The sequence below is a fragment of the Dipodomys merriami genome, unplaced genomic scaffold, assembly GCF_024711535.1.
Source record: "Dipodomys merriami isolate MVZ:Mamm:240054 unplaced genomic scaffold, mDipMer1.0.p SCAF_2, whole genome shotgun sequence".
NCBI lineage: Eukaryota > Metazoa > Chordata > Mammalia > Rodentia > Heteromyidae > Dipodomys > Dipodomys merriami.
In genome coordinates, this window is record NW_027203381.1 from 48,978,320 (window position 1) to 49,004,892 (window position 26,573).

General features: G+C 41.7%; 1 protein-coding gene across 11 annotated transcripts in view; it reads left to right on the forward strand.

Moving 5' to 3' along the window:
* Mtcl1 (microtubule crosslinking factor 1) overlaps positions 1–26,573 on the forward strand; it is a 132,754-nt gene that overhangs the window by 88,453 nt on the left and 17,728 nt on the right. For all 11 annotated transcript variants that reach the window (XM_070029576.1, XM_070029569.1, XM_070029575.1 and 8 more), the window contains 4 exons: positions 2,892–3,122; positions 5,540–5,737; positions 16,205–16,372; positions 22,892–23,146. In XM_070029576.1, the coding sequence (XP_069885677.1) occupies positions 2,892–3,122; positions 5,540–5,737; positions 16,205–16,372; positions 22,892–23,146 (852 nt within the window). The remainder of the gene's footprint in view (positions 1–2,891; positions 3,123–5,539; positions 5,738–16,204; positions 16,373–22,891; positions 23,147–26,573) is intronic.

A 26,573-nucleotide genomic window follows, 5' to 3' on the forward strand; every position in this document is an offset into this window, starting at 1 on the left:
ATAAAAGACTAACAATGACTAATCATAAAATATAGCCATTATAACAACACATGATAGTTAATCTTAATTAAAATTTATGGCAGGGCATATATGCCTGTAACCTCAACACTTTCAGAGGTAGAGAAAGGGAGGATTGCAAAGCCAGCCTGGGCTTTATAGCAAGATGTAATTTTAAACTGAATTGTCCTTCTTGGACTTTTGATTTAATATTACTGGACTGTGATTGATTTTGGGTAACAAACCACATAAAGCAAAACTTAAGATGAGAATAAAGAAGTGTGTTTGTGGTATTAGGAAGCCTTCTCATACCTAGTCTAATTTTACCACAAACTAATATCAAATCCGGGCCTTAAATGCAAATGGAATTAGGTCAGTCACACTGATTATCAAGCCAGTTTTTTTTTTTTTAAACTGAAGCATAGACTCACCCTAAACCATTGTCTTGAAGAAGCTGCCAGTAACTGAGCTATGGCCTGGTTAACTCTTTAGCCATTTTCAAATAACTTAATACAGGCTAATTATCTGTTATCCACTAAATCCTTTCCCAGAGTTCTCAGTGGAAGGGACTCCACAGATGCAGGCACTTCTAGTTCCAATCCTCCCCAGGACATTGTGATCTCTGATACCCTCATACCTAATTAAGTTGGAGATGAATCTCTAGGCTCAGAATTGCCATAGCTACTTCTCCTTTTTGTATTCTTGGAAGATAGCTGCTTCTTTAAAACAAAACAGAGAAGTGGATCCTGAATGGTGTGTCCCTTGATGTTATACTGTTTACCATGAAGGACCCAGTGTATCTTGGAATCTACTTTGGCAAGGAGTCTATGTTCTATGCCTATGGCCATGTGGTGACTGAGGCCAGGGGCATCTGAGTGGGTTACAGGGGATTGGCAGAGCTGAAGGCTAGGACTGAGTGTTCTCCGCTGTCTCACATAACATTACCAAAAGAAAATGCCTTGGTCACTTAGGAGACAAATTCCTAATTTAAATTGTTCATTTATTTAGCATAGCCTCCAAAATATCTTGAAACGTGAGCTTATCAGTGAAGATGCTAAGACAGTGGCAAGGCCCCTGTATATGTAACACTGGGTTCACCATCGAGGAGTATGCTGAAGATGAAACTTCAGAGTGGGAGATTTTGTTCTCTGGGCATATTCAGAAGTGAAATGGAAGTATCCTCTTATGTCCCTAGGGGAAGGAAGACCTAGCTGTGTGATTTTAAGAGGCAGTTGAGGCCTCCTACGGGACACTTAGGAGGAGAAAGAGAGGAAAAGAGAACCTGGATGGGAGAAGGTGCTACATACAAAGGGCATGGGAATGCCCCTTGAAGGTGTAGCATCTGGAGTCTCAACACCTTTCCATCATGTCTTCAAAGCAGCTTGTGCAGCCTTCATGTAGTCTCCAAGGAAACTGAAGCCTTCCCACTGTGAATCAGTTGAGAGCAGAGCAGAGGAGGAGCTGCAGACATGAAATTTCCAATGTACCAAGTTACCCTTCACTCTGGACTCATGCATTCTTGTGTCCACACCAGCCTCAGACCTCTGAGAGCTGCTGAGGTGGATAAAATTGCCAGTTTTTAGCTGTACGTGTACAGCAGGTATTAGGGCATTGGCTATGGGCATCTGTAGAACTCTGGTCCTGCCCAGAGCCCTCACACTTCTCTTGACTGGCCTTCATTTAATACTTTAACCATCTGGGTAGCATTCACAGACAGCCATTAGTCCTACCCCAGGGTTCCTGAGAATTACCAGTATATTGGCTTTTAGCATAAGAGGGAGTATTAAATCAGGAGAGGGAATCTAATAAATGGTAAGGCTGACATTCTAAACCCAGTTTTGGTGTGTTGCATGGAAGCCTTTGCTCTCATGTGGTTATGGCTACTACAGAGATTATTCTTGTACCTTTAGTTGCAAAATGGGATTTTATTTGCATCCTTTGGCCTAGTCAGGATTGATGCCTAATGATTTTTGATGGCTTCGAAGCATGCCAGTAAGTGTTTAGAAAGAAAACAGGAATGTAAGCCAGAGATTGGTGACTCACACCTGTAACCCTATCTATTTGAGGAAGCTGAGCTCTGAGCATTGAAGTTTGAAGCGAGTTTGGGCTGAAAAATGCATGAAACGCCAATTAATCAGCAAAATTCTGGACTAGAGGCTCTGCTGAAGAGAGAGTGCCAACTGTGAGTGAAAAAGAAACTTAGCTGAGCCCAAACGAAAAGACACGTCACCAAATTAAGAACCAGGAATTTTGTTATTTCCCTCAGAGATAGGCATATCTGATAGGAACATTAAATCTTAAATGTGGACATAATTACCACCTTGTCTTTTTGCTCACAGTTACAGGTAGCCACTCTGGCTTCCCAGCTCTTGGTGGACTTTCCATCAGCTTGATATTCTCTGTCAGAGGTGAGGAGCCATGGTGCTCAGAAAGTAAAAGCAAAGGATTGGCTTTTTGGCATTCAACATGCCCTGTGTCACATACTTGCATAGAGGAAAATTGGAATGAATTTAATGACTGTAAGCTACACATCCAAGAAACAAGTCTCCTGAAAGGATTTAGAAATAATCTAAAACCACTGTGAGATATTGACAGCAATAAATGTCTACAATTTCCTCCCTTGAAACAGTACTTGCTTCTGATCACAAAATGCTTTAAGGATTTTTTACATAGTAAACATTTCAAGTCATTTATCACCCTACATGTATAGGGTGGGGGGGAGGGGAGAAATGCTCCTGCATTTCACATCCTCCTGTATTTCACATCCTCCTGTATTTCACATCCTCCTTGGAAAGTGGTCTAGATTGACCAACAGTTTGCAAAGCCCTCTAGTTGTGTTTGAGTGGCAAATTGAAGAAGACACATGTTACACTTCCTCTTTACTCTTGTTCAAGATGGAAGAGGAGCACCTGTATGCCTTGAGGTGGAAAGAACTGGAGATGAACAGCCTGGCTTTACAGAACACCCTCCATGAGCGAACTTGGAGTGATGAGAAGAATCTGCTGCAGCAGGAGCTTCGGTCCTTAAAGCAGAACATTTTCCTCTTCTATGTCAAGCTCAGGTGGCTACTGAAACACTGGCGGCAGGGGAAGCAGATGGAGGAGGGAGGAGAGGATTTCACTGAGGTAATGCCACTCTGGAGTTCATTCTCTTTGTGTGCTTTGTTCTTGACCCTCAGACACTGTTGCCCTTCACTTCCTACAAAATCATGTTCTGTTATTTTCAATTATTTTTGTAAATTTCAGTCCAGGCTATAGAAATGCAATGGCTTGTCCAGGGATACATGTAATCAAGAATTCTGTGCTGTGCTTTGACCTAGCTCTGTTCTAGAACGAAGTGTTGCTGTCGTTTCCTTTGCTGTTGGATTTATTAATCTACTGAGGTGCTCTGCCTGATATCTCCTTTACCATCTCACTCAACCTTGCTGTTTATAATAGCTAGAATTCAGCCCAGTGAGAACCATGTGATGAAAATGCTAAGGACCATGGAGTCCCTATCCCTACGCTGTCCAGTGTCTGTGTTGCTGCAGCCTCTGGGCTCTCATAGTTAGTTGACTGCAATTAACAATATACTTTTTAATGTGGGAAAACCAGATGACTCTTTTAAGATAATGACCATTGTCAAAGCAAAATGTATAATTAATTAATTTGAATAAATGTAGTGATTAAATGCAAAAAAAAGTTGGGTTTAAATGTTTGCCCTCTTTCCCATTTTAGTTCATGTTCCCAGATATTAGAGCCCAAGACAATTATATTTTTGTGTGTGTGCATGTTGGTCCTATGGCTTGAACTTAGGGCCTGAGCACTATGCCTGAACTTTTATTATTCTCAAAGCTAGCACTCTACCACTTAGGCCATACCTCTATTTCCAGGTTTTTGGTGATTAATTGGAGGTAAGAGTCTCTCAGACTTTTCCTGCCCAGGATGGCTTCGAACCTAAATCCTTAGATCTCAGCCTTTGGAAGTAGCTAGGATTGTAGGCATAAGCCACTGGTACCCAGCTTTATAACGTTTTGTTTTATTTTGTCCTATTGGGGATGGAGCCCTGGGCTTCATGCTTGCTGGATAAGCATCCTACTACTTGAGCTACATCCCCCAGTCCTTCATTTTTTTCTTTTGTTTTTGATAATTTGTGTGTGTCTGTGTGTGCATGCGTGTATGTGTATGTTTTACTTTTTCCCAAATTCTAAAGTCTTTTGACTCTGCCTCCTGAGTTACTGGGATTATATGTGTACCACCACATCCAGTTTTATAAGGATCTCACAGAGTTAATTTGTCACTTCTGGAACTCATGTATGTTTTCCCCATCATATCTCAATTCCTAGATCCATAAATAGCCACAGGACAGAGCTTTTTGCTTTGTGATTGGTTTATTGCTGAAGTGAAGGTAGAGTGACCTCTATCTCCATAGGCTTTGCTTTCTGGTGAGCATAGGCTGGAGCTACTAGGCTGGATGTTGAGTGCTGGGCTACTTGCTCAGCTACTTCAAAGCACTGAGCTCCCAAAGGCCTTTTGTCTGTTTTCCACTCTAGTGAACAGCATAAGTAAGTTTTAGTAATACTATGAATAATGATTCTCTTTCTTCAAGGTGAACAAAGTCTTTAAAAATTGATTCAAATGGCCTTCAAGGATCCATAGAAAATTATCGTTAAGCAAATCTTGTAAATAATTGATTGTAGGGCTTTCTGTTGATCTCTCCTATTTTTAAAACTATAGCTAATTTTTTTTTACAATAGAATATAGAATCACTCTAATTACTTATGGATGGATGAGTGGATAAATATAATGTGATATATATATATATATGAATATTGTTCAGCTTTGCAAATAAGAAAAAATTTCTGTCATGTGCAACAATATAATTAAATCTGGAGAGCATTATACTAAATGAAATAAGACAGATGCAGAAACATAGGTATAGCATAATTGCACTTTTATATGAATCCAAAAACTTCAAACTTGTAGAACCAGAGTAGAATGGTGGTTACCAGGGCTTTGACAGTTGGAAAAGTGAGTAACTGTTGGTCAAGGTGTATAAAGTTGCAGTTATATAGTATAGATAAGTCTAGAGATTAAATTTATAATGCCATTATAATTGGCAATGTATTATTGGGTCTTGAAATTTGCTTTGAAGGTAGATTATGAGTGTTCTCATGTCACACAAAAAAGGTAGTAAGTGACAGAATCAAAAAGGAAACCCTATAACTGTAAGCAATACCCATTTATGAGAAGTAAAGTTTCTTACTTGTTTTTCTAATAAATCAAGTGCCCATCCTATGCTATCTAAAAGGACGACATACCAATGAATGAAATGACAACATGAGCATTTTTAGGGAGAAGACTGAAGAAAAAGATTTGATAATCCATCTGGTTACCCTCAAACAATAAAAATTAGGCTACTTGTAGACAGCTCCAAGTGCTAAGGAAGCTTAAGTGGGTAGATTGCCTGGGCCCAGGCCCTGATGCCAGTTGGTGCAAAAATTTGGCCTACAGTGAGAAAAGGCCTATGCAAAGCTGTGTTTATCATATGTTGCTGCTTTCAGAGTGAACATCCAGAGACCTTCCCTGGGCTTGGTGAACTAGGAGTCCAGGGGGGTCACCAGGTGGAAAGACCAGCCCGAGATGATGGTGACCAAGGCTGTGGCTTTCCAGTAGGGGAGCATTCCCCACATACTCCTGCACAGACTGGTGACCATGTACCTCGGCTGCAGACTTTGGATGGAGGACCACTCAACAAGCAGGTGGGTGCTTAGATTTAAGCCCATCATTTTGTGCATATGGGGAGAGGAGGCTCCTAGGCCATGTTTGTATAGTCTTACTCCATATGTTGGTATTCCCAACCACAGAAAATCCTTTACGTGACTCTGACTATCTGTGACTTTTTGTGAGGCTGAATTTTCGCAAGAAATCATGTCATTCAACCTTTTCTTTTTTAAAAAAAGTGATGGTGCTGGGTCTTGGACTCAGCGTGGGCACTGTCCCTTAGGTTTTTCATTCAAGGCTGACATGCTACTACTAAAATCATACTTCTGGCTTTTGCATGATTAATTAGAGATTAGAATCTAATGGACTTTTCTACCTGTATTGGCTTTGAGCCATGATCTTCAGATCTCAGCCTCCTGAGTAGCTAGGGTTACAGTTATGAGCCACGAGCACTGGACTTATTTGGCCTTTTAGTCTTACTATATCAGTCCATGATGTGGTTTGGCTTTGTACATACAACTAATGACCTTAGTAAGAGCAGATCCATTGAGTTGTCCACTCCCTCCCTTGATCCAGCATATATATGTCAGGAGGAAAAAATAAATATTGGAAACCATTTATGAATGTTAATGGTTGACTGTTCTTCCAAGAAGAGAAAATCTTAGTGCAATGTTCTTATCACAGCAAGAAAAAGGACTTGCAGAGCATTTGTGTTGATGTTTAGCTCAACAGCCATTGCCAACATCAATGATTTGATAACATCATTTATAAGAAAGAAATATCAGGCAGTTTTTATTTAAATCCCAAATATAAAGTATTTCAGGTCTTTTTGGCCATTTGAATCCTAATGTCCCAAATAAAAATATTTGATGACACCTTGGAAACATTAAAGCCTATGTAGAGAAGTAGAATTTCAATGTTACTAAGTAATGTTTATTGTCCCCAAGCACCCTAGAAATAGACTCTGGTTATTAATAAACCAAAATATGATAATGTATGTGTGTATGTGTGTATGTGTGTGCTGCCTGTGTGTGCCTGTCAGTAATAGGGCTTGAACTAAAGGCGTGGGTACTGTCCTTAGCTTTTTCTCTCAAGGCTAACACTGTAACACTTGAACCACAGCTCTACTTTGAGCTTGTTAATTGGAGATGAGTGTCCCAGATTTATCTGCCTGAGCTGGCTATGAACCATAATCCTCAGATCTCAGCCTCTTGAGTAGCTAGGATTACAGATATAAGCCAACAACTCCAAGCTCTTTGGGTTTTTTTTTTTTTTTGCATTTTAATATAAAATGTCTGCTAAAGTAGATTTGTAGAATTGAGATCCCAAGAGATACCTTGTAATAGAGCTTTCTTGCAGCCAGATTTCTGAGTCCCTTCTGAGCCTGCTTTGCTTCTCAGAGGGAACTCCTGCAATGAAGCCTGACATCCCCTACCTCTGGGTTGCCTGTGAGCTGGGGTGAAGATGTAAGCCAGCTGGACACTGGGTGAGACCCTGGCCTTGGAGTCACAGGCATGCAAAAGCACTGTGTGCCAGACTCCACAGCTGCTAGTCCTCTCCCACCCAGCCCCTCTGCCCAGAGCTTTGTGTGTGGGTCATGTGGTAGAAGATTGTCATCAGGATTTTGGCTCTGATCCAGATGAGGAAGAGTAGCAGTATTCACAGTGCAGGCTAAGAGGATAATTGAGATTTCTCTCAATGGCCTTCCTTCCATATATAGATCAAATATTTACATGAAACAGCAACTCTCTGCCTATACCACCCCTTTCCTTACTCTGAATGATGTCACTTAGGAAGGAGCTTATACTGTCAAAGAAGACTTTACTCACAACCATTAGGAAGTGTGTCCATGGGGAGATTTTAGATCATGGAATAAGATTTCCAGCAGTGTGATCTAGTTAGAAACCAAAACATTACTAATAGTGTTTTCAAAGCTGGCAGTTCCTTTTTTGTATGTGTGCCAGTACTGCAGCTAGAATTCGGGGCCTAAGTGCTGTCCTTTAGCTTTTTTGCTCAAGGCTGGTGCTCTACCACTTGAGTCATGCTTTACTTCTGGTTTGTTTGTTGTTGTTGTTTGTTAATTGGAAATAAATCTCACAGACTTTCTTTGTCTAACTGGCTTTGAACTGAGATCCTCAACTCTTGGCCTTCAGAATAGTCAGGATTATAGGTGTGAGTCACCAGCACCTAGCCGAAATTTGGTAATTTATCATTATTGGTATTGTTATTTTTGCCAATCCTTGGGCTTTAATTTAAGGTCTAAGCACTGTGCCTGAGCAGCTTTTGCTAAAGGCTAACACTCTACCACTAAGCCACATTCCATTATTTTAAAGAGATGTTCCCATTCAATCTTCTAAAATATCTGTGTTTAGCTGTGATGGTTTTTACTCAGACATCAACCTGTTGCATGGAAGACTACATGGTGGGTGTTTCCCATATATGCACCCCAGTGCTTTGGAAAAGGGAAAAAATGTAACAAATCTAATTTTCCAGACAGCAGTCATGGAAAATGTTACTCTGAGGATGGAAACTAATGTAAAGTCACTCTACTGTAACCTCACTCTCAGGATAGCTTAATGTTATCTCCCTTTGCCTTCTGCTCCTTCTGATGCTGATTGTTAGTGATTACCCTTAAAAATGGGGACAAACATGTGGGTTTCTGCTCCACACAGTGTGTGGTAGAATGAGCTGACACAGTAGAGGCCTGATTCTGATCAGGCCTGCCTTTCCCTGAATCCACCCATCCACAGCACTGACAGTCCATCTCTGTGCACAATGCATTGCGGCTGAGGACAGAAGATTAATGAGTTCTACTGTATGCAACAGCTGTTTCACTGAGAGTGAACATTCTCCATTAGAAGCTTTGAGTCTGAGTGGCACGGGTATTAGCCTGCAAGCCTGGAAGCCAGAGCCAGTGCACATGCCTCAGAGAGTTGCTGTGTAAAACCCCGGGCCTTTTCAGAAGCCCTGAGAACCTCACAGAGCCATAAACAGCATGGGAAATGTGGCCAAACTGCTTTCCCAAGGATAATGAACAAGTAGCAAAATTTCTCAGGCCTCGATCTTTGATTTGCGTCATATTGCACATTCTTATAGCTGGTAGATGGCAACATTTATTATGTCCAGCAAGGTTTAGAAAATAATGACATGTAACCACCCACCTCAGGAACAAATTAGGAAAAAAAGCAAGTTGATAAACATTTGAAAAAGGTTACCTGTTTCCTAATCTTTAGTTGCAAGGTCTCTGTCTCCGGGCAGTGATTAAGCTGTGCACAGTATGCACTATCAGTTTGTCTGTAAGAGCAGAGGCCTGGCCTGGTGCCAGTGGCTCATACCTGCAATCCTATTTACTCTGGAGTTTGAGATCTGAAGATCACATTTTTTAAGCCAGCCCAGGCAAGAAAGCCCATGAGACTTTCCAATTAATCACCAAAAAGCCGGAAGTAGAGCTATGGTTTAAGTGGTAGAATGCTAGCCTTGAGAGGAAAAAGCTAAGTGAAAACACTCAAGCCCTGAGTTCAAGCCCCAGTACAAGGAAAAAAGAAAAGAAACAAAAAGAACGGAGGCCGAAAGCTAGTTGCAGTCCTTGCAGAGCTCCATGCTCACTGCTGTGTAGGCATCTGAGGCATTCCTAAGACTGTTTATACACTCCATTGTTAGTACTTCCAGAACCAGCAAGTCTTCTGGGCATCAACATAATTAATTTAGAGGCAACCTACGCTCTCATTTGGGGATGTGCCATAATTTATACTCCTTACTATAATAGCCATACATCAATGTGGAGAACCTAACCAAGTTCCTAATAAGCTCTCTATTCATCTTTAAGGTATCACCTATTGCTGCTCACTAAAGTGTCTGACTAGGTCTAGTCTCAAGCCTGAGTGGGAGTAGAGACCTTTGTCCCTGGTCCACAGCTCAGCTGTGGTGTGAAGGCCTTGGGGTCTGCTCTAAAAGTCACCCTCCTTTCAGCTAATGAGCCTTTTGTTTTCTGTTCTTCCTGGACTTTGGTTCTCTCCAGTACTCACAATATGGCTTTCAGTCTATCTAGGCCAAGGGGAAAAACTTCCAGAAATAACAACTATTATAGAAGAAGCTAGTAGGTCAAAACTATGACCCATCTTGGCTGTGTGTGTGTGTGTGTCTGTGTGTGTCTGGGTCTGTGTGTGTGGACCAGTAGTTGAACTCCGGGCCTCTAACTCTCTCTGTTGGCTTTTTTGCCCAATACTGGTGCTCTATCACTCAAGCCACAACTCTGCTTTTGGCTTTTTGCTGGTGAATTGGTGATACGAGCCTCATGGACTTTTCTGCCTGGGCTAACTTCAGACTTTGATCCTAAGATCTCAGTGTTCTTAGTAACTGGGGTTACAGGTATGAACCACTAGTATCCCAGCTTATTATTATTTTTTTAATGAGTAAACTTCCTTTGTAACTGGGTGTGGTAGTGCAGTATAGTCCCAGTGGAGACAGGAGGATTGAAGTTCTAGGCCAGCATGGGCTCCCTCCTATTGTGAAAGCAAGCAAATAAGCAAGCTCCCTTCTTGAGCCTTTGTAGCTTTTATACTTTAGTTGTGTGTGTTACACTGTGGTTTATTCATGAGACTGTAGCTTTACAACCTCACTTAAGAGACTCACTATTCTCAAACTACAAGAAACCAGACCAGAGCTTGAGATCATGAAACATTCATCTTGGCTGTGATTTGTCTCTCTTGTTTCCATTACTGTGAAAACAGTACACACGTCAGTAAAAATTCATATGCATCCAAGCGTGCCTAAGGAAAGGACTGTCTGTCCACTCTCCTTTCCAGAGCTCATCACAGTCAACAGTTTACACCTTCCTTTCACAGCTGATAACAAAGATCTAAACTGTGCAGTGATTTCTTTCATCCATTTTCATCAGATCTGTCCTGATTACTTAAGCCTGGGAGTTGATAACTATTTATAATTGTTATCAGATATTAAATATATTTAGCATATGCTAAATATGTTTGACATTAGTGTTTCATACACCTGTATTTATTATGAGGAGCTCTGGTGGAAATTGTGAAGTCTGCAGGCATAGAATCCACATGGCTGGGATGCCTAAGCACCTTCTTGGGGGAAAGACAAATGATTCTATATTACAGTAAATGCATCTGTCCTTCCATTTCAGATTATACTTTGGAGCTTCAATAGTTCACTCTTGTATCTGCAGGGAGATAGTGATTTTAGTAAGGAGTCTTCAAATTAACCTGAACATGGCAGTAGTAGTAAGAATGATGAATAGCTTCTTTATACAAATGTTACAGGATGTGCCGATGTAGCATTTCTGGCTGATCTCCCAATAAAGGGCTTCTCCCTGGATTCCTGTGGGTACAGGATGTGCCTTTGAGTGTTGCATCATGTCCCCCTCCCATATGTATCATCTAGGAACTACACATGCAAAGATTGGGGGTTAGGATCAGGTCATCTGGCCTCATGGTTTACTTGCCTCTGTGGAATAGTCTAAATAAATAGGAGGTAGAGGTCATCACCTCTATTTTGTGCCTGGCTTTTTGTGGGTTAGCCTATAGTGACAAGTCAGTATATCCATTTTACCTTCAGATTAAACCTGACATCAAAGCTCATGGCTCTAAGGCAAGTTGAAAGGAAGAGAGAGGATGATAGTTTCACAGTTTTATAGAGTTATGATTTCACTTGATGCGTATATTGCAGAAATTTTGAAAAATAGGTACTAGAATTGTATTTCAAACATCTTGGTATATTACCTTATCCATAACTTCCTTTTTGTTTCCTATGAACAATATTTATATTTATTTTATTCATTATTTATTCATTATTGTAGACGTGCAGAGTGGCTGTATTACAGGAAGATACAACCTTGAACCTGTTACAAAGTGTGACACATTATAGCAGTCAAACTCCTGATCTTGATTTTAGGATTATTTTAAGCCTCACCCAAGAGATATGAGCTACAAATGGCTGAAATACCCTTCAATGTAGGAAGAAGAAATTACAAAGCCACTTTATTCCTTGACCTTGATAGAAACCCAGTCCGCAGATCTCTAAGGAGATTGACAGCCAGATTTTTGTGTTAAAGCTGATCTATACTTAAATCAACAACCCAAAGGTAGCATATCTAGACCTTTAGCTTGAAAGGTTCAGAAAACTGCATAAAAATGACATTCTGTATAAGAATCTAAGTGGGCCAGAGTCCTAATTTGATCCTAGACTTGATTTGGGGCATCTTTACCCAGAATCTCGCTCTGCAAGGGGCACCAGGAAGAAGTGTGTATGGGAGAAAGAGGGAGAGAGAGAGAAAGAGAGAGAGAGAGAGAGAGAGAGATTGTAGACGTTCTTTCAGCTTTCTCATTGTTACTATTCCATGATAAAGGAGACCATATTAGTTTCTCACACATTAAATGCTTTTCTAAGTCGAATTTAAAAGAGAAAATTTGGCAAGGTATAATATTTGGGAGGGTGAATTTTTCTGGCTTGATTTGTCTGGCCTTAATGGGGGGCAAGACTTGTGATCCTGGCTCCTTTTTCCTTAATAATGAGACCCTGGCTGTTAAGATGTTCTAAACTGCAATTCTTCATCTGTGAAATATGGAACATAAATGAATGCACCCAGGATTGATGTGATATAGAAGTAAGGTCATAGAGGTGAAAAACTTAGCACCTCTATGCCCATAGGAAGCAGTTAATAGTAGTAATTACCATTACTGGTTTTATGTGGATTCATAAAAATCATATAGAAGAATCTTGCTTATTTATGGCTGTGGTGCATTCATAGCAGAAGCTGCCCTGGCACCCTGCATGCCACATACTGATCCCAGGCCATTATGAGAACCAGTACCAGTAGCATCCATTTTCTGGGCCTCTCTTTTCCTTTGACCAATTTTATCCCCAAATAACCCAATCTTCACTGAATGCATTTTGTAATGCATTCAATGAAGATTAATATCATCCTTGGGCCATAGAACAGTATGCTGCTTGCTCTGACTCAAATGGGCATAAAAACATTAGGACTTAATTTTATTGAATTTGATAGCTGCTAATGCCAAAAAGAACTTGATTTGTCTCCAGAAAAGCCAAATTTTCAATCTGCAAAAGGACTATCAAGTTCTGATTCTCATCTTATTAGTAGTCAGGTGGCAGAGGAGCTGAGAAAAGCAGACGGAGACCATATGAAACTTGAAATTCATAGAAAGTTGTTGGTTAGGTCTGGGAAGGTGGCTCAGTGGTAGAGTGCTTGCCTTGCATGTCTGAGGCCCTGGGTTCAGTTCCTCAGCCCCACATAAGCAGAAAAAGCTGGAAGTGGCACTGTGGCTCAAGTGGTAGGGTGCTAGCCTTGAGCTGAAGAGCTGAGGCACCCAGACCCAGAGCCCAGGCCCCACAACTGACAAAAGAAAGAAAGGAAGGAAAAAAGAAAGAAAGAAAGGAAGGAAGGAAGGAAGGAAGAAAAGAAAGAAGGAAGGAAGGGAAAGAAAGAAGGAAAGAAAGAAGGAAAGAAAGAAAGTGGTTGGTTACATGTAAGAACCTATTTATGGTTCTCCATTTTCTCTTCAGTAAAAATTAGATAGTGGCTCCAAAGATAGGATCAAAATTATCCTTGCTATTTTATGCTTAAAGTTCCTTTGACACAGCCAGGCACTGGTGGCTCACGACTGTAATCCTAGCTACTCAGGAGGCTGAGATATAAGGATTGCAGTTCAAAGCCAACCTGGGCAGGAAAGTCTGTGAGACTCTTAGCTCCAATTAACCCCCAGAAAACTGGAAGTGGAGCTGTGGCTCAAAGTGGTAGAGTGCTAGTCTTGAGCAACAGAGCCCAGGGACAGTGCCCAGGCCCTGAATTAAGCCTCAAAACTGACATAAATAAAAATAAATAAAATTTATTTGATGCAAAAATAAAATTTTTAAATGTAAAAGTACAAGGATGAAAATACTAAATGAATTATGAATCTATCATAAACTGTGTAATTTCCAGCACATTTCGTGTAAAGGTATATAATTCTTTCTTTCTCCCTCTTTTTCTCTTTCTTGGGTCTGGCCTCTTAATCTTCCTGCTTCAGTGCCCCCAGTATTAAGAGCACATGCATATAGCACCACACCCAACTCTGAAGATGTATATTTCTGAAAAGATTGTTCTGACACCTTCTCTCACTCTAATGCACTTGTATAATCTATTATTTTTTTACCCTTACATGACTTTTAGGTGTTTTTGGTATAGAGTTCTGAATATCTGCTTTGCATTAATTGCCGCTTTAGTTCATGAGCCTATAGTAGTAACTTATTTATACTCAGATACTTATAGAGTATTGATGGATTTTTTTCTATGTTAAATGAATTAAATGAATTAAATGTTGTGTGTGTGTGTGTGTGTGTGTGTGTGTGTGTGTGTATGTGTGTGCACATGTGTGTGTGTGCATGCGTGTCAGTATTGGGGCTTGAACTTAGACCTGGGCACTGTCCCTGAGCTTTTTTGGTCAATGTTAGCACTCTTATCACTTGATCCATACTTCTACTTCTGGCTTTTTGGTGGTTAATTGGAGATAAGAATCTCATAGACTTTCCTACTTATGCTGGCTTCGAACCACGGCCCTTATATTTCAGCCTCCTGAATAGCTAGAATTACAGATGAGAGATACCAGTGTCCAGCCTGAATAATAAATTCTTAATGCCTTTTGCTCCATATAAATTTTGGGGTTGCTTCTTCTATTTCTAAAGCAATGAGGTTGGAATATTGATAGGTATTGCATTGAATTTGTAGATAGCCTTTGGCAATATTGCCATTTTCATGATGTTAATCCTCCCAATCCAGGAGCATGGGAGGTTTTTCCACTTCCTTAGTTCTGCTTTAATTTCCTTTTTCAGGTTTTTAAAGTTTTCATCATAGAGGTCCTTCACTTCTTTAGTTAACTCCTAAGTATTTTATTTTTTGTAGGGCTATTACAAAAGGAGTTGATTACCTTTTTACCAAAATTTGTATTCAAGGTGAGGAAAATCCAAGAGCAATAATGCTAACCCACTCCACTACTGTAGCTGATCCTGTAACTTCTTGGTTCCATTATGGAGACATCTATAGAGTTTTCAGTTAATCTGCTCATATTAAATATGTTTTTTGATTCAGCTGTATTGTATCTAACTGTATATCAGTACATCTTAAATTCTCCTATCTACATTTAACCTTCTCTATTGATTTTGTGGATTAGATAGATGGCTTGAGAGGCAGAACTGAAGCGTGAAGTCTTGAGTGCGCATAACCTGAACACAGATCCCACACCTGGAGTCCTGTGCACTTGCTGCATGGGGCACTGTGTCAGCTGAGCACAGAGGCTTCTGTCTAAGTGTGGGCTCTATCTCTGAGGTGGAGCTTATCTACATCCAGCAAGACATAATTTCTATTCCTCCTCTTGATTTAGTGAACCAAACAGGAATACCCCCAAATCCTGGATTTGCTTTGGTGCCTTCTGTCTAATTAGGAGAGAAGGACTATTATGTCCAGTATTATCAAGAAAGTGTGTGGCTAAGTCATTTGGACTTACTGATATAGTGCTCATGCTGGCACCATGGTCAGATAGAAATCAGGATTTCAAAAGGCTAGGCAGGGTTTAAAAAGTCTAACATCTTTTAAGTGAAGAACAAACAGATGTTTAGTAAAAAACCTATTCTCCATGTGTTGATCTGAGGTAAGGATTGTGTTCAACCTCATGTGAGGATGGGCCAGGCCTGGTTCCCCCAAGCAGAAATAGTGGAGGAGCTGGGGCAGGAACAAGATGAACAAGCAGAACTGGTTTTTATACATGAGGGTAGTGAGGAGGACTGAGACACAGAAAGGTTGAGGACAGGCAACTAATCTCAGGGGAACCATAAGCAAGCCTGCATGAGCAAGTTAAGCATTTCACCTTAGGTTTTAATTATAAATCATTATTTCCCATACCTTCCTAGTAACCACAGTTAGAGTATGACCACCTATGTTTATGAAGTTACTAGGCCTTCAAGAACTCCCTTCTAGTTCAATAGCTGACACCAGAGTGGCAGCGTATATGGAGATGTGTGTTATGTGTCTTGTCATACCTGCAGCCCCATGACAGAGCACCTGACCCAATTCAGAGCTCTGTTTGTGTGAAGTGGGGTTGATCATCCTGGCAGCCTGGCTTCAGGGACTCCTTGTGGCCTACAGTGTCCTTGCTTCTGCTCCTCCAGAGCCCCAATACCTCTGATGGAGACATCTTCAGCGTGGGCCCAACTCCAGACTCAGAACACAGCTGCCCTTTGCCCAGGGACAGCCTTCCCTTAGCCTTCCTGCTGATCCCGCTGGTCCTTCATTTCAGCCCCAGGAGTCCCCTGGTCAGCAGTGGGATCCTCCTGCTCTCACCAATGTCAGATGCTAGATTGTCTTGTATGCTTTATCTGGGAATCTAGAAAGAGGCCCAAAGCACTAGTTGATAGCCAGAGCTTCTCCCTTTCCTGCTTAGTGAATCCTTATGGGAGAGGTAATGGGGCATATCTCCTTGTTCCTAAAGGTGGTGGAGAACCAGCAACTATTCAGTGCCCTCAAGGCTTTGCTGGAGGACTTCCGCTCAGAGCTGCGGGAGGATGAACATGCGAGGCTACGGCTACAGCAGCAGTATGCCAGCGACAAGGCTGCCTGGGATGTGGAGTGGGCCGTACTCAAGTGCCGCCTGGAACAGGTACCTGCCTCATTCGTCACCATGGTATCTCGGCTGTCAAGGGTCACGAAGACATTTCTCCACCGTGGCTCTGGTCCAGTGACAAGGACAAGAGCGACTCATTAAAGGCCCAACCTTCTCAGGACCCTCATGTTCTCCAGTACTTCCCCTCCTAGGTCTGAAATATGAAATATGCCCCCACCAGCCAGCATTTAACATCCCACTATTTGTCCTCTCTGCACTAACCAAGGGTATAGGGATCCCTGTCAAAAGAATGGTGGTCTGATGTCATGCTGACATCACCATGCTGATGTCATCGGCTGAGCTAAAAGAAATTCTAGATAGGAGAAAGCCAGTGCAAACTGGCTCCATGATCTCTGCAAAGAGGGATACATACTGTCCTTTAGAATTTCCAAATTACCGAAAAGAGCCTGTCGACCTTCCATTGCATGCCCAAGATACCTCTTCAACTTGGCTCCTTTTTGTTCTAGGGAAATGAGGCCCAGAAGAGGCATCTTGCATCAGGTCTCAGAGCTATTTGGTGCTGGGGTGGGAGGAGAGCCAGGTGACTAGCCTCCCCAGGCTATAATCTAGGCAGCCATGTTAGGACCAGACTAAGAAACAGTCAGTGCTAAGATTTTCTTTCTTGGAAAGCCTTCCTTCAGTTTGCTGCTCCAGGTGCTTCCAGAACCTTGATCCTGTCTGACCATCTACTTTCTAGGGCCTGTTTTGAGGCGAACAATAAAGTAGTTAATTTTATATAAATTGTCTTGGTCATGAAAGAAAAAGGAAAAATCTTCTAAGTGGCTTTAATAAAAGATCAAAGGGCCTGTCATGTCCAAAGAAAATAGTTCTCCTAGTACACATTAGTACACATGCACTGCCACCTGGCCCAGGTACTACTAATCCACCTGCATTGTTCTCAGGTAGCATTAGTCTACCCACATTGTCAGTGCCTTCAGGTACTATTTTACCTATATTGCCACCAGGCCCCAGTAACATTGGTGTTGGGCTGGATCAAGGAACACAATCTTCTAAGCCAAGTCCATCCAGTGATAGATGGAATTGTACCTGCTGTGGCTCTTGCCTACTGCCTGCCAAGAGATTCTTACCAGATGCTCTGTTTATCTTAGTACACAGCTTGCGGAGTCAGCTGTGGAGGAGGAATGAGTAAGGATGCTCTCTGATGAGCTTAAGCCTATTTAAAAATATGTGTACAAGGGGAGGAGTGAAGCTAAATAAGACATAAGTGTAGCTAAATAAGGGAGATGCAATCTTTGAATCTATCCAGTTTCAAAACAGTTCATCTTTGTTTTAGAGACACCTGGTATCTACCTCCATGGTTGCTACAAGTGAAGGCTCCAAGAGAGAGTCACTATACAGCAAGAAACACAGCCACGACTTCAAACCTAGACTCCAGATAGTACCAGGGCAAGTTCATCTTCTGCCCAAATTATTGAGACTTTCTTTAATATGTGCAGTCTGGGAAGCAATGACACCCATTTATACTCATTCCATCTTAATCCTCTTCTACTTAAATGCAAAACAGAAATTTGATTGTTTCTCTCAGTGGAGCCTCTATTACATCATTTCCTAAATCTCTGATTCTTTCAGCTGATTCTTAAATCAGACCTTATTCTACATACTGAGGATCCCACAACCAGCAAGAAGTTCCTTGAAAGGGGTCTCAGTACCATGGGAGACCCAGACCAGAGCTGTCATTTTTAGTGTAGAAAATGCCCACAGCATGTTCACAGGCCCATGGGGGAATTGGAGCAAGTCAATGCTTCAGCTTGATGGCTGAGGTGGGTTAAGTGAAAGTCAGCCAAGCATGAATCTCAAAGGATGGATAGGAGGGAAGAATATTTTTGATGAAAGAGAGAAAGGAAGAAAGAAAGAAAAAAAGAAAGAACGAAGGGAGGGAAGAAAGGGAAGGAAGGAAGGAAGGAAGGAAGGAAGGAAGGAAGGAAGGAAGGAAGGAAGGAAGGAAGGAAGGAAGGAAAAGAAAGGATACCATGTATACAAGAGCATGACTCATTTGAGGAACTTGAGGAAAGATGAGTTTTGAAAACTTTGATACTGTAATCTCAATTTTACATGCAAGTAGATGTCCTTCTCTGTAAGGTGATTTTGGCTTTAAGGTAGACGATAATTAGGAATGATCAGAATTGAATGGATTAACCTGGATAGATTAATGCATTGGTTACTAGATTAATAGATTGAATTCAAGGAGCTCTGAACTAAAGTAGAAAGAAGCTGACCACCTGTATCCCTAGCTACTCAGGACACTGAGATCTGAAGTTTGAAGACAACCTAGACAGAAAAGTCCCTAATATTCTTATTTCTAATTAACTACCAAAAAGCTGAGAAGCTGTGGCCCAAGTGATAGAATGCCCATCTTGAGCAAAGAAGCTAAATCTAAGGAACAGGTTCAGGCCCAGATTCAAGCCCTAGTACCAGCACCTCCCCCCCCCCCAAAAAAAAGTCATTTCTTTCTTTTTTTCTCCCCACCCCTCACTCCCTGTGGTGTTAGATTGAACTCAGGGTCTTGTGCATACTAAGCTCACTCTCTACCTCTGACCCTGTAGCACCTCCTTACTCAGTCTTTATGTCCACTAAACCTTCATATCTCTCAATTATACATGTAGACAAGTCCCATAGAAAGCACACACCTTTCCATTGCAATGTTAGTGGATATTCCAGAATTAAGGCTAAGGAGACTTTTGCTTCCTTGAACTGCCCAAGGGGTCCACTGCACAGGTCTAGGACCCTGGATTGCAGAGAAAAGACGTCCACGGTTTCTTGAAAGGCTCTTGCAGTGGGACAAGTGAGAGTAGTATTGACCCTAGAAATGGCGAGGATCTGAGTCAAACACCAGAAGGCAGAAGCAGGGCCTGCTGACCTGTGAAAGTAGTTGTGGAGTGGAAAGTAACTGGCATGGCTGGCTCAGATCTGTAGTGCAAGTGCCTGGCAGATGGTGCCACCTGCCAAGACAGAAATAAGGGGGAGAGGGTGGTTGGGCTAGAAAGGAAAGGAGCTAAATTTGTGGTGTCTGTCAATAGGGAACTGGAACATAGAGAGCTGGGCTGAAGACATATGTACAGTCTCGTGTTGCTAAACAATGGGGACATGTGCTGTTCAACTTGTGATTAGGAGATACCGTCTTTATATGAAATCAGAGAGTATATTTCTACAAACTGAAATGGCTAGTGTTTGTTAGGCAGAACAACCTTTTGGGAGCACCATCATGTCGTGGTCCGTCATTGATAGGGACATCTTTATGCAGCACATAGCTGGCCTGAATGACAACACTGAGGTGGTGGTAAATCCAGAGCTGTGAGTAGAATCTCCCAAGATTGGGCATAGAATAAGAAGAGTTCAGAAGTAGCACTGTGGCTCAAGTGGTAGAGCGCTAGCCTTGAGCTGAAGAGCTGAGGAACAGCTCTCAGGCCAAGGGTTCAGGCCTAACGACCAACAACAACAACAACAAAAAAGAGTTCGATGAAGGAACTTGAAATATCTTATTTTCGGGGCTGGGAAGGTGGCTCAGTGGTAGAGTGCTTGCCTTGCATGCATGAGGCCCTGGGTTTGATGCCTGAGCACCACATAAGCAAAAAGAAAAAGAAAAAAAGAAATATCTTATCTTCAAGAAACTGATAGAGAAAGAAAAGATTGAAAGGGACAACCAGAGAAATGGAAATGGAGGAGCAAATGTCTCAGAAGCCAAAGGGAGCCAAGAAACTACCCAATTCCAGGAAAATGTCAATATATCAAGTGCTCTTGAGAAATTAGGGTGGACAAGGTTAACAAGTTTTGTTGGACTCCATAATTAGGAAGTGACTGGAAACACTGACAACACTTCTCACTGGGCAGGGGTGGGGGATGAGACTGATGCAAATTGCTGCATGCTATAAAGATGTGAGCTTAACTATAGAAGAAAGGAAGAGAGAAGAAAGACACTACGTGAAAGGGTTAGGGTCATGGGGGTGGGCTGTGTTGTTTTTAGAAGTCAAAGGACCCTTTGAGGAAGCAGCAGTAGTAGACTTCAAGCAGAGACCAGCACAGCGATGCAATGTGGGGGTGCTGATACGAAGGAATTTGTGGGTAGAACAAGGAGTCAACTTCACTGCTCTGTGAGTCTGTCATACAAGGGTGCTCTGGTGCCAGGGATCAGGTCAACTACTTGAGAAGACACCTAAGAGGAAGAAACAAGTTGCAAGAAAGCATCTCGTTGTGGGAGATTTTCCACAGATTCTCCATTTTCCACTGAGGACAGCAATGGATATTTCTCCTGATTTTGTTTCTGTGTTCTCTTTCTACTTAAGAAAAAGTCTTATTTTCCCCAAATATACATTTTATAACCAGTTGATCAAGAAGCAACCCATTGGTTCTGCTCTTCACCTCCATCTGTTACTATCCCAGCCTGGAGAATTTACCTGCTACCCAGCCCCAGGCTCTTCTCTCTGATTCTTCTTCGGTTCAAGGGGCAGAACAATGACTGCCCACTTTCATTATAGAGGTTCTGTTTGGTATTAATTTTCTTCCCACATGTCTCTCGTGGCATGTCTCTCGTCTAACCAAGCAAATCCTAAGCTACCTGATACAGCAGACAGGCTTTCTGAATGATACTATTCTGGCCTCCAATTTGAATAACTGGTTTCAAAACAGTTAAAAGTATCTGTCATGGATAATGAGCTAAGAATAGTTTTAGTGGGTCTTTGAATTACTCATTTTAAGAATGTTAATTGAACTCCATGTATGAATAGTGAGGAAGGTAATGTAATTTGGAGACCATTTACAGTGGCAGTTAAAACTCACCTAGTTTCTAGTGCCAACTCTTGTTACTAACTGATCATGTTCATAAACAAGAGCCTTAAGCACTCTGAGTGCACATTTCTTTATCAATGAATTGGGAATAAGATCTGTACCTAAAGGATTGCTGTAGAAACTAAATGGAAAAAATTATACAAAAGGTCTTTCTTTGGAAATTGTTAAACCAAAATATTTTAAACTTCTGCACTTAAATAAATACAAGAGGCTGCTTATCAGAATGAATAAACAGGCACAGAGAGTAGACTATCATTGGATAATATCATTGGGTAGTATCATACAGTGGTTGCTGTAGGTTTTCCTTGGAGTTACTACTGTAGTTGACTTTGCATACTGAGTGAGGACCATATATCAGTACATTGCTGTTGTTCCCATCCTCTGTATCTTTGCTGTTTTTACTTCTGCGTATTCTGTGAGCATGCAGTATGTCACAACAAGTTTTTCTCTAGACAGTGGAGTTTGAAATCAATTAAAAAAGAAAATAGAGGTTTTTTTTGTTATTGTTTTTGTTTCTATTGCTCTTTTTTTTGGGGGGGGAGGCGGTAAATCAGTGTCTGTTGGTCTCATTCCTTCTATCTGAAAAAGCTCCTTTATCATGGAATTGAAGTGGAGGTCTGCTGACAATACGTTTTATTAAAAAAAATTTGTTGGAAAACATTTTTCCTTTTTCCTTTTTTTTTTTTGGTCAGTCGTGGGGCCTGAACTCTGGACCTGGGCACTGTCCCTCAGCTCTTCAGCTCAAGGCTAGCACTCTGCCACTTGAGCCACAGTGCCACTTCCATTTTTTTCTGCTTATGTGGTGCTGAGGAATTGAACCTAGGGCCTCATGCATGCAAGGCAAGCACTCTACCACGGAGCCACCTTCCCAGCCCCTTTTTCCTTTGTTTTTGTAATGTGTTATCTCTAGGCACAGCTTCTATCAAGTTTGACTTATTTTTGCACTTTAAAGATGGTACTCTATCCATTTCTGACCTGATAGTCCCTGGTGAGAAGTCTTTAGTGTTCTAATCTTTGGGGAGATCAGACGGTGTAGACACCGGTTCATGGTTCTAGGAAAAGAGCACGTAGAAGAAAAGGAAGCTGCTGCTCTGTGTTCTTGTTGCATCAGGATGTTTCTTTCACGGGCATCCAGAAGAAGGGGGAGAAGCACTAGAATTGATAGTGTTGGAGACTTAAACACCTATGCTGTAACACTAGTGCCTTTCTGGGTAATGTGCCTTTTTTCTTTTTTTTTTTTTTGGTAAGATTTTCTCTTTTGCTTTTTACCAGTTTGGATGAATAACATATGAAGATTTGTTTTGTTTAGTATTTATCCTCTGGGGTATTCAACAAGTACTGAGGACTATTAGGTTCTATTGCTGCTCCATCTTCCATGCCCAGTTTCATGTACAGCTATGATATAGGGACATCCTTGATACCTGCCCTCAAGGGGCTGCCCAGACACACAGAGGAGACAGTTGAGCCTGGCATGGAGAACCAAGAAGCTGGTCATGGGAAGCTTTTGGGCTCGCTGCTCAACATTCTGTGAGACACTCTGTGTTGGATATTCTTCACTTAGACTTTAAAAACAAAATTTCTTTGTCCATGTGCTTGGTCCAATCTTGGTGTAAGTGTACTTCCAGGAATCCGATGCCAATGTCCTGTTTTTCTTTGTCTTCTCTAATGCTGGATTTGTCAGGAAGGAGTTCCTAAGTCTTCTCTCTTTGACAGCTGGAAGAGAAGACTGAGAAAAGCTTGGGGGAGCTCGATGTTCCCACTGAGGGCAAAGGGGCCCTGAAGACAGAGAGAGAGGTGCACCAGAAGCTCCTGGCTGATAGCCACGGCCTGGTCATGGACCTGCGCTGGCAGATCCACCACAGAGAGAAGAACTGGAACCGGGAGAAGGTGGAACTCCTTGAGCGTCTGGACAGGGAGCGACAGGAATGGGAGCAGCAGAAGAAAGACCTCCTGTGGAGGATAGAGCAGGTAAGCATGAGAGTCCAGGCAGCATGCAGATGCTCAGTGGCTCCCCCTGGGACTTCGAACGAAAGGAAATCAGCTGTTCAGTAGTCCTTCATACATCAGGATATCTCATGGCATACAGATGACGAGGGGACTTCATGTTAAAGACCTTCCACTTATGGCATAGCATTTCATTGCAAAGTTTGTGTACTTGCAGGAAATTGGGAGAAACTTTTTAAAGGAATCTGAAGACTAAACTCAAAAGATGAGGTTATTTCAGGTCATATTCAGAAATTTCTGCTAAAAAGCAAACTAACATTTCAGTTTGCTACTGAAGACTTGGTCACAGTGACTGCTCCAGCTTGAATAGAATTCTTGTCATTAGTGAAGAAATTGCTAAATTAAGTCAGAAGTTGCTGTGTGCTACTGACTGCACCTGCTGTGGGTATTGCTGTGCTGCAATTAGATAAGACCATAGTCAAGGGAGATAGCTGGTAGCTCATCGTCGTCAGCTAAATAAATGATTCAGAAACGCAGATGAATATGCGGAAAAGAGGGGGAGTTGTTTTTCTACTACCCAGATAATCATCCTCTGCATTGCATCCGACTTAGACCAGCTTGCATAACTGAGCTAAGACAGCTTGCTTGTGTTCCTGAATGGCATACAGATTTGATTTCCACATTACACTGATGAAGACTTGGAATTCCTTCCTTGGCTGGATTTTTCTTTTTCTTTTCCTTTTTTAACCTAGCATTCAATTTCTTTATTGCAGCCTGTCACACACATTCACAAGCACTCAAAAAGATGCATTAATCAATAAGAAACTGAGATCAGGAAAAATAACTTCATTGCTCCATTATACATCCTACCTGATTTATGAAGGAGTTGTTGAACATGTGCTCTGTTATCCAGTCATGGAGCCTGTTATATAAGAACAGTGACACGGGTGGGCAATGGTGTTAGAGAGAGGAAGAAGGAAAAGACTTGCAGCCTCTGGCACAGAATCCATTGAGAGGAAGAAAAGGAGCAGAGCTCTTTCTCAATTAGATCACCTATATGGGTGAGTCACCTTGCTAACATTTGATATGGCCCCACTTAAAAAATTCCTCAGATACTATCAGGAGGTGAGTTGGCACTTCCTGTTTGGCTTGGAAATGCAGCTCTGTGAAGAGCTTAAATCCTGTGCATCTGTGCCAGTTGAACGAGTCAGAGTTAGGTGGGAGCCTGGTACCCGTGGCTCACTCCTATAATCCTAGCTACTCAGGAGGCTGAGATCTGAAGATCATGGTTCAAAGCCAGCCCAGGCAGAAAGTCTGTGAGACTCTTATCTCCAATAAAAACCACTAGAAAACCGGAAGTGGTGCTGTGGCTCAAGTGGTGGAGCACTCGCCTTGAGCTGAAGAGCTAAGGGATAGGGCCCAAGCCCAGAGTTCAAACCCCATAACCGACAAAAAAAAGAGGTGGGAATTTTAGAGCTAAAAGTAACATCAATTTGTACAAAACTGGTCACCAGTATATTATACCTACCTTGAATTTTCCACTGTCTCAGTAGTCCCAGGCAGCTTGGTAGCAGGGACTTTCCTGCTTGGCCTCTGCCAAGAAAGATCCCTCACTTCCTATGTCCCTCATGTACCCCAGTGGGATCATCATGTTCCCTGCTGTGGCCTTTTGATTGTCCCATTTGCCTGTGAGCCATAGTGGCTTGTTTATTTTGTCACAGACTTCATTCACTTGAAAGACACACATTAGTGTAAGTTAATGTTCAGTGTGGGGGGAGTGAGAAATTTCTAGCAGAGGATAAATTCGTAAACCACATCTGAATGGCATTCACTTTTGAAGTCAGAGGAGTCACCTCCTCATTTTGGAAAGTTAAGATTGGTCAGACACAGGACCTGTTTCCTGGTCATCAGTGTGGTAGCAGTTTCTCCCATAGGAGCCGCCCCAGGGCTGACCTGCAGCAGAGTGGGTCACAGCACAGAGAAACGTGCTCCCTGTACCTATGAGGTGTACCTACAGTGTTTGTGTTCCCTTTAGAAAAGGATTCTTTATTTTTGTTAACAAGGAACAGTGCTGCAGAAATGAAATTTGGCTTTCAAAAAGAGGTAGATTCTAAGACATCCTATAATCCACATTATAAATATCAAGATTTAATAAGAAAAATAATATTTGAATTACTTTTTTTAAAAAGAGGTACAGACTTTTCCTCCAAATACCCAAGTTGTTGGGGCTGGGAAGGTGGTTCAGTGGTAGAACACTTGCATGCATGAGGCCCTGGGTTTGATTCCTCAGCACCACATAAGCAAATAGAAAAGAGCCAGAAATGCTCTGTGGCTCAAGTGGTAGAGTGCTAGCCTTGAGCTAAAGAGCTGAGGGACAGCGCCCAGGCCCAGAGTTCAGGCCCCATGACTGGACCCCAAAAAACAAACAAACAAAAACAAATACCCAAGTTGTGTATATGTGTGTGTGTGTGTGTGTGTGTGTGCGTGTGTGTGCACTGCTACTGGGGCTTGAACTCAGCTTGCCTCAGCTTTTTGCTCAAGGTAAGTGCTCTACCACTTGAACCACAATTCTACTTCCAGTTTTTGCTAGTTAAGTGAAGATAAGAGTCTCATGGACTTTCCTGCCTAGGCTAGCTTCAAAGTAACATCCTCAGATTTCAGCTTTCTGAGAAGCTAGGATTACAGGCCTAAGTCATTAGTGCCCAGCATGGTACTCAGCATTTTTTAAGAGCATTTTAGAAATCTTAGTGCCCAGTCTAAAACTTGGAGAAAGTGTCCATGGGCAGTCTCTGCAAAAGAGGAAGTTTGCTAAAGAATATATGGGGATGTTATGTGTAGAGTTCATACAGATTTACTCATTGAGTTGCCTATTCATTTAACCTTTAGCTACACAGTCCCTACATAAAGAAGAAATGTCACTGAACATTCTTCATAATGTACAATAGATACCTGACTCCTTCGTAAGCTATATAACCTTGACTGTGATAACTTAATATAGATGGTGAAAGGAGTAACAGTAAATCCCTTTTCCACTTGTAGAACACATGCTTCATAGTTATCTGGTGTCCTTAAATTCCTACAGAATTTCTGCACCACATGAGACACTTGATGTGATAAATGATTGGGAATGTGGTGAAGGTCATGTGAAGCATGTTATCAGTCTCTCTGGTCTCAACCTAGGTTTGATGCGGGGGGCAGTGTAGTTAACTTTTAATGGAGTCACACTCCATTGCTTCTTTAAATTGTACATTCTCAATTAATATAATGTCACTTGCCTTTTGCTACTTACAGGATTAAAAAGAAAAGCTTGTGTGTCATTTATTTATTCCCCTTCCAGTAAATTTTTCTCTCCTTCCCCTTTCTTTTTCTTTTTTTCTTTTTTTTTCGCTGGTATCAGGGCTTGAACCCCGTGCTTGGGCACTGTTCCTTAGCATTTTCACTTAAGGCTAGC